This window comes from Triturus cristatus, chromosome 7, assembly GCF_964204655.1.
Source record: "Triturus cristatus chromosome 7, aTriCri1.1, whole genome shotgun sequence".
In the NCBI taxonomy this organism is placed as follows: domain Eukaryota; kingdom Metazoa; phylum Chordata; class Amphibia; order Caudata; family Salamandridae; genus Triturus; species Triturus cristatus.
The window spans coordinates 1,848,721,049-1,848,736,054 of NC_140590.1; the positions used below are offsets into that span (position 1 = coordinate 1,848,721,049).

At 44.4% G+C, this 15,006-nt stretch overlaps 1 protein-coding gene across 5 annotated transcripts in view; it reads left to right on the forward strand.

Annotated features, from left to right (window-relative positions):
• Window positions 1-15,006, forward strand: part of LOC146813428 (glyceraldehyde-3-phosphate dehydrogenase-like) — a 516,507-nt gene that overhangs the window by 339,323 nt on the left and 162,178 nt on the right. For all 5 annotated transcript variants that reach the window (XM_085620195.1, XM_085620194.1, XM_085620193.1 and 2 more), the window contains one exon: window positions 14,319-14,416. In XM_085620195.1, coding sequence (XP_085476321.1) covers window positions 14,319-14,416 — 98 coding nt within the window. The remainder of the gene's footprint in view (window positions 1-14,318; window positions 14,417-15,006) is intronic.

The window sequence follows — 15,006 nt, forward strand, 5'->3', positions numbered from 1 at the left end:
TGTTTTTATTCTCAGAGGGTTCAAACTCCTCACTGGTATCAGGGACGCCAGCAAAGCAGTGCACATCAACAGCACTAACGACCTTATCAGCCTCACCTGAGAATGCAAGCTAGAGGAAGATCAACCTAGCTGCTGTCTCAAGGAGGCAAGCAACCATCTAGGTCAAAACCCTGAACCAAAACCCTGAATCATTACTTCCCCCTCTTCCGTTACTCACTCCGGTAGGGTGAAGCATCTAACATTATCTGGCAGTGTGATAAAACATCACACAGAACACCTAAGTTCTGAATATTGTTTGCAATGGATACTCTCTCAGGTTTACCAACCCTCCACTGTCCATACCTCCAAAACCATCCAGTTTCCAGCTCCCTCGCTTACGATCGGAGTCAACATCCTCTTACAAAATCATGCGGTGGAACCTGTTCCTCACCAACAACGAGGGCCAGGCATTTATTCCAGGTACTTTCTCATCAAGAAGAAAGACAAGAACAAATTCAGACCCATTCTCGTCCTCAAGACAGCCAACAAGTGGACTCAGCGAGAGAAATTCTGGATTCTAGCATCACACCAAATGTATTCCCAATTACACCAGGGCGATTGGCTCTGTTCCATCGACCTTAAAGATGCATACTTTCATATATCAATCGCCAGAAAGCATTGAAAGTTCTTAAGGTTTGTAGTGGGGCAGGACCAGTATCAGTTCCAAGTGCTTCCTTTTGGCATGAAGTCAGCACCCTGGACATTCTCCTAGTGCATGACAGTAGTTGCTGTCCATATCGGCCTTCATGTCGACAAAACAAAGTTGACATCTGTCCCGGTCCAAACCTTACACTATCTGGGAGCATCCATCAACACACTGCAGGCAAGAGGAGAGATGCTTATTTATCCTTTGGAAATCTCATGCTCTTATGCAATCCTCTCATCCAAAGGTGAAAACAGTATTCTCTCTCCTCTGCTTGATGGCCTCCTGCATCTTTCTAACACTGAATGTCCGTCTCCACATGAGACTCTGCTGGATCTTGAGGACTAGTAAGACCAACTGACAGGTAATAGGGACAACAGGATACACCTTTCCCTTCCTGCAAAGCTGTCCCTGAAATGGTGGTGCTCTCCAAACAGTCTACTTCGAGGTATGCCATTTCATCATGAGATCTCTCCTCAGACCATAGTTGTGGATACCTCACTACTGGGATGGGGAGCCTACATGGACCACCTCCAAATTTAGGGCAAGTTGTCGCAGAGAGAATCAACGTTCCATATCAATGTCCCAGAGCTACGTGCAGTCCATCTGGTGCTGAAGGTGTTTTATCCGTACAGTAAGGGATGGTCCCAGTAAACAATATCATAAGCAAAGGGAATAAAATAGGCAAATACTCACAATACGTAAAAGACAATACATAAATCAATGACTGAGCAATGTTATTTAATCACACCCTCGTATTTACAAATATATGAAAAACACATTTAGATTACATTGACATTGTGCCCAGGAGGAAAGAAAGGGGGTATTAGAAATAGTGGGTGATTTGTGTGAGGATGGAGTGTCATGGACAGGTAAGAGAAATGGTGCAATCAACCGATTTACATTAGGCGTCCAAATTAGGCTTGTTATTTCGCCACTATTACACATAAATTTGCACAGTTGTTACTAGCCAAGCTACACAGTGAAACACAGTAAAAAATATATCCGTTGTTTGTAGGCTGGTTTAAATAGAAGTGTCGACATTTTGACCCCAGAGAATCGTAGATTATTGTCCACCTTACATAGGGGTCTTCCTCAGGACTGTGAAGGGGGAAAAGGGCACCTAGGGTAAAGTGAAATAGTATTAAAAAAGGGTTGTCTCACTGGAGACATTAAAACATAAACTAGAGGCGAGAGGTCTTCACATTTACCATATACTGCCCTACATGAACTGCTGAAGCATGAAAAAGTCGGGCACGTGGGCTTCGACGAACAGAGAGCACGGCAATTGCATCTGCAAAAGTAAGGTATAGTTTACATATTCGCCCGTTCATGAATGACATATGGTCAAACTTCCATTATTAACCAAATACTACAAACGTTAGTGACCGCTTAAACACTTACACTCCTCTGATGTATTCCGGTATGTCCCAACAAGGCCATATTAAATTATACTAGCCGTAATCATCAGCTTTGACCACTTGTTAAAAATCTAAACAAACGGAAAGGTGATATATTAACCAAAAAGGCGAAGGCCTCGCAACATCTAAACTAATTTTGAATAATTGGCCACCACCCAAAACGCTCAAAGGATTACCTGCTCTGCTCCCAGAGGTGCATCACACGAGGGCACTCGATCTGGGGAGAGAGGGAAACGGTGCGGAAACATTAGTGGCAACATCCACCTCGGCATGGGAAACGTGAGCGGGACAGACTCTGAAACTAAGAACTCACCGCTCCTCGGTGGTCCCGCCTCAGTCAATGGTGACGCTGTGCACAAATCTAGGGTTAAAAAGGGGGCCAGAATTAGGTCGGGATGCGGACTCCACATAGATGATTACAAAAAAGAGGACGCCTCAAAGGAAATATGGAGCGCATATTGCTCAGATGCGCTTACCGTCAGTATGCTGCCAGCTGTCTCAAAGGGAACGAGGGAATCGAGCCGGTTTCCCGTTCTCCAGTATTGGGGTGTCTTTCATAGATTCACATGCTTGAATATTCCCCGTCGTTGGAGTGGGAGTCCCACGGTAAATAAAAATAGCAATATATATAGTAATAATATACATAAATAATACCATAAATAGAGCTATGCAGGTGTAAAAACACCAAGAATGTACCTATATGAAATCTCCATAGGGATACATGGAGAGAGAAAAAAAGACATTTGTAGTCTATCTCTGTCATTATCTTGGTCCAAACTACAGCCAATCAGGCGTCAGCCCCTCTCCAGAACCTTCTCCTCAGAGTTCCTGACCTCAGATTTTCTACCGCACGTCGTGTGACAGGGAGTCTCCCTGAGCTCTGCTCAGTTTTTGTCTGTCAGAATGTCTTCAAGTAAGAGATCTCTGTTTAGACCTTGTTCTTCGTGTGGAAAACTGCGTTTATTCTCTGAGGACCCACACAGTAAGTGCATTTACTGTTTGTACCCGAATCATGAGGTGGCAAAATGTAAATTTTGTAGAACTTTTTCTACAAAAACTTTGAAGGACAGGGAAGGCCGTCTCTTATTGTGGCTACAGAGACTTAAAGATAAGGAGGATCCAGTTTCCGATATGGAAAGCCTTATTTCTGGCCGTTCCCAGACAGCCTCAAAGCGCAGTAGTGTGCAGGAGTTGCCATCTCCTTTCCTGAAGAAGAAGAAACCGTCTTTGGCTCTTACATCTGCCACATCGGCTGTTTCACCTACTGTTTTGTCACCTTCGAGACCTAGTTCTCAGGCTATTGAGGCGTCTACTTCCAAGTTTTCTGGTAAAATACTGGCAGCCTCGTCGACGATGCTTCCGACGAAATTTGCAGTGACCGGCTCGTCGACGGTGACTCTGACGACGACATCAGCAGCGTCTTCGTCGACGATTGTCCCGTCGACGTTAGCCTCGTCGACGGTAACCATCAGTACCACAAGGTCGGTGACTTCTATATTACCCATTACATCGTCGTCGATGAGAAAAGAAAAAGTTCCGTCGACGAAGACTTCGTCGTCGACGAAGGGTGTGAGATCGACTTCGTCGTCGAACTCGTCGACGGCTATTCCGTCGACGAAGAAGAAGAAGATTCCGACGACAGCTTCGTCGACAACGGCTTCGTCGACGATGGGTTTGTCGACGCAAATTTCGCCGATGATAGTTCCGTCGACCACCGTTCCACCGACGGTAGCTCCGTCGATGAGGCCCTCTCCGAAAACGTCCTCGGTGAATAACATGCAGCCGTCGACGGCAATTTCATCAGTAAGGATAAAGGTGAAGAGATTATCATCTGCTCAAAGGTCATTGAGAGAGCAGCTGCCTCCCGCGACTTCAGCGCCGGTTTCATCTTTCGCTGTGGTCCCTTTGATGTCACTGCCACCTAGTACTGGCCTAGATAGGCAAGACGAGATTATTCCTGTAGAGGAGTCGCAGCTTCCGTCACCATTATTTGCGACAGATTCTGAACAGGAGTCCGAGGAAGGTTTACCTGACTCTTTTGGTACGGCGCAAAGCCCATCCGACTTAATAATTAAATGACAGTAGTGAGGATGAAGATCCAGTTTACAGGCAGCAGGTTCCTGCGAAACATTCAACGGCGACTCTGCCATTGTCACTCATAGCTAATCTCCAACGCATGTTGGACGATTATAACCAACGTTTTCCTCTGTCGCCGCAACATCCTGGGGTTCCGTTAACGCCTGTGGTTCCGACAGATATAACTCCGGTGCCGATTGGAAATCCTTCACCCCTGATGCCGTCAGCACTACCAAGACAGCCTTCAACGAGGGTTTTACCTCATCATGAGTTCGTGGAGGAGGTCCCTCAGGAAAGAGAAGAAGGTGAAATCCCAGATGATGATGGTGATGTGGATAATGATGATGATGATATGGCGGAGTGGGACGAGTACCAAGCACAAACACCATCCCCCTCTCAAGTGGTATCTGGTGACTCACCTCCAGTGGACATAGCGACTTTTCACCAACTAATGGAAAGAGCGGCACAACGTTTTAGGCTGACAACGGAGCGCAGGGAGGAAGATTGTTTCCTTTATGATTTCAAGAGTCAACCTCTTAAACAAACGCACACTATTCCCATTGTGGATTTCATTTGGGAAGAGGGCAAGAAGTTGATGAAAACACCTAATACCTTGCCAGCACAGGTGCCTCGATTAGAAAAGAAGTATAAGGCGCCACTAGGAACCCCAGCATGCCTCACGGGTCAGTCAAGACCTGACTCCGTCATTATGCAGGCGGCGCAACATAGGGCGAAAAATCCTGCATCTACTGTCACCGCACCACCGGATCGTGACGGACGTAGAATGGATGCCATAGGGCGTACGTTTTCTTCTATGGCCTCTACTGTGGTTAGAGCGGCTAATGCCTTGGCCATTTTGGGTCGTTATGACCGACAAGTGTGGGCTGACATTTCGACCTTGGTTCAAGAACTGCCGGAGCCATCTAAGGGCGAAGCAATGAAGTTGCTCCAAGAGGAGAAGCTACGTCGGCGGAAATGATTGATTGTGCAGTGGACATCGCATGCACGGGTTTCCGTCAGCTTGCTGGAGCGGCTGTTCTGCGCAGGCTGGGGTGGTTACGATCGACATCCTTTCGCCAGGATGTGCAGTCCATGATTTTAAACATGGCTTATGACGGAGAGGCGTTATTTGGAAATCACGTCGATGAAGCTCTCCAGTCCATAAAGAAGGATACTGAGACGGCTAAATCTCTCGGAAATTTACATTTTCAAAGACAAAATTTTCGTGGTGCACGCGGACGCGGCACCTCCTCAAATTTTCGAAGGGGAAATAATCAATATAGACCCAATAATCAAGGATCCAACCGCTATTCATATAGCCAGCACCAACAATCATCACGACAGCAGGCCTCCAAGTCGTATAGAGGGAAATCCTCATACAGAGGAAACGCGTCAAAAAGACAATGACTCTTACCAGACAAGCAAAGTTGGAGGTCGAATCTCTCTGTTCTTTTCCCAATGGTCCTCAATTACAAAGGACCGTTGGGTTTTGGACATTGTGAAAAAGGGGCACACTTTAGAGTTCCCGAAATTCCCTCCCTCCACATCACCCACCGGACCACCACCAGCTCACTTCAAGGAACTTTTACATCAAGTTCGTCTTCTAAGTCAAAAAGGAGCTATAGAGTTGGTACCAATATCTCAAAGGGGGAAAGGATTTTATTCCCGGTTCTTTCTTATCACAAAGAAGAACGGAGAATGGAGGCCCATCCTCGATCTGAGGGCGCTCAACAAATATATAAAGAGCCAATCCTTTCGTATGATGACGTTAGTAGAGATCTTGCGTTTACTCTCGCAGGAAGATTTCATGGCAACGATAGATCTCCAGGATGCCTATTTTCATATCCCTATATTACAACGTCATCGGAAGTTCCTGCGTTTTCGAGTGGGTCAACACGATTTCCAATTCAAAGTGTTACCGTTTGGTCTACGCTCGGCCCCTCGAGTGTTTACAAAGGTACTAGCTCCAGTGATAGCGTTTCTGCGACTCCAAGGTGTGCAAATATTTCCATACCTAGACGATTGTCTACTAAAATCACAGTCAAGCGCTCGCCTGCGACAACACACACTTCTATGCCAGGAGATGTTTCGCTCATTAGGTCTCTCCATAAATGCAGCGAAATCCCAGCTTCATCCTTCGCAACAAAAGGACTTTCTGGGAGCCACTCTAGAAACGGTATCAGCAAAAGCGTTTCTATCCCAAGAGCGTCTACAAAAGATACTACGGCTGGTGACTTTGATCAGGTCAAAAAAGTCAGTTTCTGTAAGACTGTTGAAATCATTTCTGGGGATGGCATCATCGTCCATTGCCTTGATTCCTCACTGCAGGCTAAGGACACGTCCTATCCAGGAAGCACTGGATGCTCAATGGCGTCAAGTGTCGGGATCTTTCAACGACATGGTATGTGTCACAGATCAAATGAGGTCAGCACTCGAATGGTGGACAATACCAGCCAACTTAGCAGAAGGCACTTCATTTCTGTCGGTGACACCGGACAGGACAATCACGACAGACGCCTCATTAGAGGGATGGGGCGCTCATTTGGAAGATCTTTCTGTAAAAGGAAGATGGTCAACACATCAAAGAACTTGGCACATCAACAGGTTGGAGCTTATGGCGATTTTTCTGGCTCTAAAATCATTTCTACCCTTAATCCAAGGAGAATCAGTGCTAATACAGACAGACAGCACAACCTGTATGCACTATGTGAACAAACAGGGCGGGACGAAATCCCCGAGTCTGTCCAGGTTAGCTCAATCAATTTGGGACTGGTCTCTCAGTCATCGCATCATGATTACAGCAGTTCATCTACCAGGAATATCCAATGTCCTAGCGGATTCCCTGAGCAGGTCCTCCTCATCGACCCACGAATGGGAATTACACCAACCAACTCTAGAGAGGATATTCCAACAATGGGGGGTCGTCCACGGCTGGATCTCTTTGCTACGCCGGAAAACCGAAAATGCCGAGATTATGCAAGCTGGCATCCCCACAAAGGGTCACAGGGAAATGCCCTTTTGATGAACTGGTGCAATCTATTTGCGTACGCTTTTCCTCCAATTCCCCTCATACCTCGGGTCCTTTGGAAGATGAAGAGACAACCTTGCCACCTGATTCTAATAGCCCCAGGTTGGCCCCGACAGGCATGGTTCTCAGAACTGCTCCTGCTGTCCCAATGCCAACCAATCCTCCTGCAGTCTCGGACAGATCTGCTCACGATGAGCGAAGGGAGAATTTGTCATCCGAATCCTTCCTCACTGAGTTTATCGGCATGGAACCTGAACACCATGAGTTCGCCCATCTAGACATCCCGCAGGATTGTAGGGACATTTTGGCCCAGGCAAGAGCACCCTCTACAGTCAAGACGTACAAGTTGAAATGGAAAAGATTCTGCCACTGGTGTGCTTCTAACGGAATCCACCCAATACATTCCACGGCACACCAATTACTACCTTTCTTCTTGCACTTGGCTAGTTCCGGACTATCCCATGCAACTTTACGGGTTTCCTAGCAGCGATTTCCCGTTTCCGACAGGATGGCTCAAATTCCCTTTGTTCCTCAAGAATAATCCGCCAATTCTTTAAAGGCTTATTCCGAAAATTTCCGCCAATTCGGCGTCCTCCTCCGTTGTGGCATCTTAATGTTGTGTTAGCGCAATTGATGAGACCACCGTTCGAGCCCATTCACTAGGCCGACTTAAAACATCTAACTTGGAAAGTGGCCCTACTTCTGGCACTAACGTCTTCACGTCGTGTCAGTGACATCCATGCTTTTACCATCAAACCTCCTTTCCTGCAGTTCAAACCGGATGCTGTAGTGTTGCGTACCAATCCATCATTCCTACCCAAGGTGCCTTCTGATTTTCATATTAACGAGCCAGTCATATTAAAGACTTTCTTTGCTAATCCTCAGACACCTGCGGAGCAAAGGTTGCATTCTTTGGATGTGAAACGATGTTTGAAGTTCTACATCAGCAGGACAGCTTCGTTTCGAAAATCCGATCAGCTTTTTATAGCGTATGGACGCTGTCATAAAGGACGTCAGGTTACTAAACCGACGGTTGCACGCTGGATTTCGACGGCTATTGTCTTCTGCCATCAAAAGGCAAACAAACCACTGCAGTCTTCAGTGAGAGCACGCTCCACTAGGGCAGTATCATCATCTACCGCCTTATTTGCTGGAGTACCTTTGCAACACATCTGCAGAGCAGCTACGTGGTCGACCAGACACACGTTTACTAAGCACTACTGCTTGGCGGCTTTAAGCGAGGAGGATGCTGCAGTGGGACAGGCAGTGCTGCGCAATCTTTTTAAATAAGGTGAGCCTCTTCCTCCCGCCTCCATATTGTTTCCATTTCCTGTTCAATATTACTCATTGCATTTAGATACATGCTGTATGTCAACAGATATATGTATATATATATATATATATATATGTGATGTTTTGATAAGAAGGTTATGATCATTGCGATCTCACGTTGATGTCATTATGGAAACAATAATTTGGTTACTGCTTTCTATTCATATTCAAGCATGTGAATCTATGAAAGACACCCCAATACTGGAGAAGAACAATTGTTACTTACCTGTAAACAGGTGGTTCTCCAGTATTGGTGTCTTTCATAGATTCACATGCGACCCTCCCTCCTCCCTTCAGAGGCTTTTTCCTCCTCATAAACTATGCATACACTTTGGTGCTACGAAAATCTGAGGTCAGGAACTCTGAGGAGAAGGTTCTGGAGAGGGGCTGACGCCTGATTGGCTGTAGTTTGGACCAAGATAATGACAGAGATAGACTACAAATGTCTTTTTTTTCTCTCTCCATGTATCCCTATGGAGATTTCATATAGGTACATTCTTGGTGTTTTTACACCTGCATAGCTCTATTTATGGTATTATTTATGTATATTATTACTATATATATTGCTATTTTTATTTACCGTGGGACTCCCACTCCGACGGCGGGGAATATTCAAGCATGTGAATCTATGAAAGACACCAATACTGGAGAACCACCTGTTTACAGGTAAGTAACAATTGTTCATTCCACTTATAAACGTGTACGTGTCCCGCGTCATGGACAACATGTACCGCTCACTGACGCTAGATGCTGATAAGGCAGCATCACCGCCTTACCGTCCCTAGCATGGAAAGGGACAATAGACTCAGCCACGTTAAAAGATATTATATGCTTGTGCTTGTATATTTAAGAATAGAGGAAAAAACCCTTCCAATGATTACAATAAAGAGTGTATCAAAGTCCCGTCGATATGAGGAAGGTAACCCCTAATTAAATAGAAAATATAGCCGTTATTACTGCATATGAAGGACATTTCCAAAACTGATGTATTAACTTAAACATGTGGCATTATAGACAGGGTTCGATACATTAAAACAATGAATTTACAATGCGTTTTTACTGTATAGGTCACATGTTATGCTAACATACTGTATGCTACATTTGTTCACGTTAGGGTAGTTATCTTACCCACACGGCTAACCATTAGAGCACAGTTTAGGATATGGTAGATGCACATATAAACACACAGTTTAACCTTGGTCTTGAGTAAAGTACATTCCATCAAGGAAAGTGTATTACATTAGAGTCAGGACGGCAGACCCAATGCGGAATATACTGTTTCTTTCTAGCAAAGTGGTTATGAGAACTCACCCAAAGTTCCTTCCTAAAGTTGTTCTGGACTTCAATGTCAACCAGACAGTCTCATTGCCAAAATTCCCAAGAATCCCTCTACACTAGTGAAAAGAACACTCTATTCCCTGGATGTGAGGAGAGTTCTAAAATTCTATCTAGACCAGACATGAGACATCAGCAAATCGGACCAATTGTTAATCAACTACGGTCCAGTCCGTACAGGCTTATCCACCTCCAAACAATTCATTTCACAGTGGATAGTTTCATGTATTTTGCCGTGCTATCAAAAGGCAAACAAAACACTACCAGCTAAACCTAAAGCACACTTAACCAGGGGGAAAGCGGCTGCGGATGCTTTACTGTGCTACATTCCTATTACAGAAATTTGCAAAGCAGCCACCTGGAAATAAGTACATTCATTCACCAAGTGCTGCTGCCTAGACTCTGACGTAAGAGCAGATGTTCAAGTAGGGCAGGCTTCCCTCAGAAAGCTATTTGCTTACACTTTTTCGTTGATCCTTATGTCTCCACCTTGCTATATGGGAATGGGCTTGCTACTCTATTCGGTGATTATGAATATACATGGAAATCCCCTATGAGAGAAGGAATAGTTTCTTACCTGAAACTCCTGTTCTCTCATAAGAGCACTTCCATGACAGTCATAAACAACCCTCCCTTATCCCTTATCCCCTGTGGAATGGACAGGTGTATCCATACAATCTACATCTGTTCAGACATCGCCTTAAAAAAGAACTGAAGTAACTGCCACCTGCTGAGCATGATGGTACTGGGGTTCTCTGGGTTCTTAAAGGAAAAGTCTCTTTTTTAACATATAATGACAGTCTATTAGGCTACTCTGTCCTCCTCCCCCCCCCCCCCTTCAGCTCTATCATAAAAAAGGGTTTATGAGGGAGATTTATGCTGTTTGAAAAACATCTTGAAATTATACACAAATACTTTGTGCTTGCCCTTTGTTGACTTCATGATGAAGAATTCAGCAAATGTAACCTATGTATGTAGACTGCATAATCTGTCTTTCTTAAGTGCCTTTGCAGGCCTTCCTGAAGAAAAGTGACAATTTTACACTTAAGAAGATTTATATTGAAGAAGTGCTCCAGGTTCCCGCACATGGGCGTGTCTATTTAGTGATTATGACTATCATGGAAATTCTCCCACGAGAGAACAGGAGTTGCATGGAAGAAACTATTCCTTTGGAATTAACCAGACAGTTTGTAGGTAATTCCCCAATTTTGAAACATGCATAAAACAACTGTAAAAGGTAGGAGTGAATGCATTTCAAAGTGGCAACTAGAAGTGAACACTCTGATATTCCACGAAGTATAGCTCAAAAATATTTTCCCACTGGAAAGGGAAAAACAGGCATTGGCATAACCAATGGGTCTCGCCTTTGGGACCTTATAAGTTTAGCCATGCAGCAGATTATCCCCTGTTAGCATGCACACACACTCAACATTTTCGAATAATCATACACTTTTTATTTAAAGTCGATATGAAATGAGCCAAGATGGGTTGGAGATAAATGGCCAACTCTCATGCCATAATTCAAAAATCAAGACTTCAATGAAAGTTATTAAAATTTTAAAGAAGCTGAAGGAAGCACTGAACCCAAGAGAGCTGATTTAAAGTATGGCAGCATTAAGATTTCCCAGACTGTCCCATGTTTGCGCAGCATAATTGTGCTTTTCTTAGAAACACAACGGCAGAGATTTCTGCCTGTAACATTCACTGCATCTGCAAAAATTACTGGGAACCTAAAAAATGTAAATGTCGCAAAAAAATCAACCTCTCTAGGGAGACAAGTTTCTGAAAAGTCCCACTTTTAGGTAGAGGTGGAACTTAAAATCGCCACTGCACTTTCCAAGTCCCTGCAGAGGAGATGGAGATTAAACAGGCACCCAGGCATAGCAGTATTTCCCCCACACTCTCTTCCATATTATTTGAATTCTTTTGCTGTGAGAAGACCAATTAATGCCGGGGAGAAAGCGCTGGTGTGGTGACACAGCCTGAATAGACAGCATTGTGAGGTTTTTGGCACGCCTCTCAGTTTTTGGGCTTGCATGGTTTCAATGCTGATCGCAATTACATATGTGAGTGTTAAACTACATTTTTATCTAACCTTGACACGTATAAGGTCTAAAGATTTCTAAATCATAATCAATGTGTCACCATTAATGTATTCTTACACTACAAGCCTTAACAATTCTGTTGCACAAGGAAGCAAATACTGTGGCAATTCATAAAGGGCCTTAATTTAGTGAGAGGTACAACCAAGGGGACATGTTTTAATCAATGTTTATCTAATACAGTAAGTAAAAATCAGTCCGGTGTTCAGAACGACTAATACACATGGAAATAATCTGCATTGAAATTCACTGCATGCAAACCTCTCTCATACATATTCATTATGCATGCACTCAAAACCTGACTGGATTCAGTGGCTCAAAAAGCTCGGCCCTATTTTCACCCATTTCTTTTCTCCACTTCAAACGCAGATTTGTTCAGTTTTGCCGGTTTGGTTGAATCAAATGCAGATTTAAACTGACACACAAACACAATGACGTTTATAAAATCAGAGATATTGATCACACAAGAGTGTTAGCCTTTAACAATATTACACAGCCAGTGGTAAAGTTGTGGAGGGTCGATGGCAGAAAGACACAGATGTATACAAATATTAAGCACGATGGGAAGAAAAGACGGCCGCCCCTGAGTTCTGCATAGATAGTCGGATTCTGCAAATGCTCCCTAATTTTCTATTCCGCAAAAAATGCTGTTTAAGAGCTTTGAAAGGGTTTGTTATTAACTTGCACAAATCTTTCCACTCATGAGAAAGGGCCACACGTTAAATTCCTAAAACTAGAGTTATGTATTAAAAAACCCTCTCTCTGGTGTGTATTATACGCACTTGCTTTGCTGTGAAAGGTTTTCAGGTTGCGTACAGCACAAAAAGACACAGACATTAATTCAAAAAAGCGGAAGCAGAGGCAGGGATTAACAATGCCTGGGAAGTACGTGTGCCGGGCTACTCTGGGAAGGGTTTACAGGAAGAAAGTGACGTTATGGCCTGCTCCCAAAAAAAAGCTTATAATTAGGCATGACGCAGTGCTAATGGAGGAGCGTGGTGTCTGGATGGAGGGGCCGACGCCTATTAATGGACAAAAGCCCACGACAACCGCGCGCGAGTCTCAAGTCAGCTGTGCATTTTGCACATATTGTGAGAAAATGAAGAAACACGAGTCTGTCCAAACGGGACACTCTGAACACTGCTGATGCTAGAATCAGGCTGGGAGAATGATCAACTTTCAAGGCGCTGGTGCTGATGTCTCACGGGGCCGTTAGGAAAGCATGATTGATATGTCACGTGTCTTCATAAAAATAAAAATCAACACTTGATATCTACCCTGTCTTAAATTGATCTGAAGTCAAGTTGTACTTCCACTGAGCCATCTTATTACAAAGCAGACCGTCGTAGAGTGCCCTCCATCTCATCATGTGTTACACCGGGAAACATCCTTTACCACGCAACCATTACAACGCGGTATGGTTACATCGTGGTTTTTACAACGAAAGTCGTTACACCGACTTGCACTGGAGGGCGCTCTAGACTAAGGAATAGTGTGAATTACTCTTCCAACACCTTCCCTACTGTACGTAGACTGGAGTTGGAATAGTAATTCACACTATTCCTAAAGCCAGCGCCCTCCAACGCAAGTCGATGTAACAACCTGCGTTGTCAAAACCGCGATGTAACATACCGCGTTGTGATGGTACGCGTTGTACCATCATACATCCGTTACACCACCAGTCAGTGCCGGCAGTAGGAACTTGTATTGTGTAAGCGCTAATTTTTTTGTGCTAAAGCGAAGCATACCGAAAATAAAGCGCTGCAATGTGTTTGTAAGTGACAAAAAGCTCAGCGCGGTGCCATGAAGCGGAGAGTGTGAGAGAGAGGGGGGCAGGAGGTGAGCCTGCGAGTGGTGCGCGCGCGCTTGGGAGAGCAGTCTTCACTTTTCAAGCACTGCACTCGTGCTTGTGGTGCGCCTCTGCTCGCTCCCGCAAGGTGGATGACGCCACAAGCACGAGTGCAGTGCTTGAAAAGTGAAGACTGATGGCTAAAGGTCCTCCTAGAGCAACGCATACGCGCTGCCTAGGCGAGACCTAACAGCATGTGCAGCTTTCTGGCATGAACACAATCACAGATGGGCTGCCACTCAGGTAATAAAGATTAATCCAGGAACAACGGTGGTGCACATGAAATCTAACTTCCATGTGTATGTATGCAGACTGAGAGAATCCCCGAAACTTATGACACTTACACAAATAGTAGGGGTACATCTTTAATCACTCTTTTCCATCTTTGCAGTCGAACCTTTATGAATGGCATGAGATATTTGAAGTGACTGGGTGAGACGCGAGGTCATTAAGGCCTTGTTTGGATTTACTTTGTCCTTTGGTTATTAAACAGGTGGTGTCTTCTGACTTTTACTGTGATGATCGCTCCTCTGTCTTTGATGCTGGTGCCGGAATCGCCCTCAATGAGCATTTTGTGAAACTGATCTCTTGGTGAGTAAAAGTCTTAAACTTCTTCTTGGCATTTTCAGGGCCACCAGCACAGGGTGCTCCTTTATCACTGATTATGAGGTGCTCCTGTGACATGTTTTGGGATTTCCTTCTGGCAGCGTCTGCTTTAGTATCCATCAGTGCCTACGAGATAACACTCTGGTCTCCAAGGAGTTTACCTTATATGGTGTTCAAGGCTAGTGAACTGGCCTTGCAGATAGGTAGTTCATACTAAGTGAACCATTTTGTTTTGGTTTTCTTTCTGATTCATAGGATCTTTGTTGATAGTTATGAACTTTTAATATTATTTGCTTCTTGCAGGGATCGTGGCTCAATTCAAATCTATACAGTGGATGTATCAGTAATAGAGCTGAGATCTGACATTATTTTCAAATGCAGTGATAACCTCTAATGTCTAACCAGGCACATTTTTCCATAGTGTACTTTGTGGTAGATAAGACTGCTTTACAGCAACATTTCCTGAGGCCCTTACATGTAGGAGCCTTAGTTCAGAAATGTAAATTTCAAAAAGTGAAAAATACCCTAATAGACATGACAGAAGAAACTGGAGAGAGGGGAGACAACAATTTCAA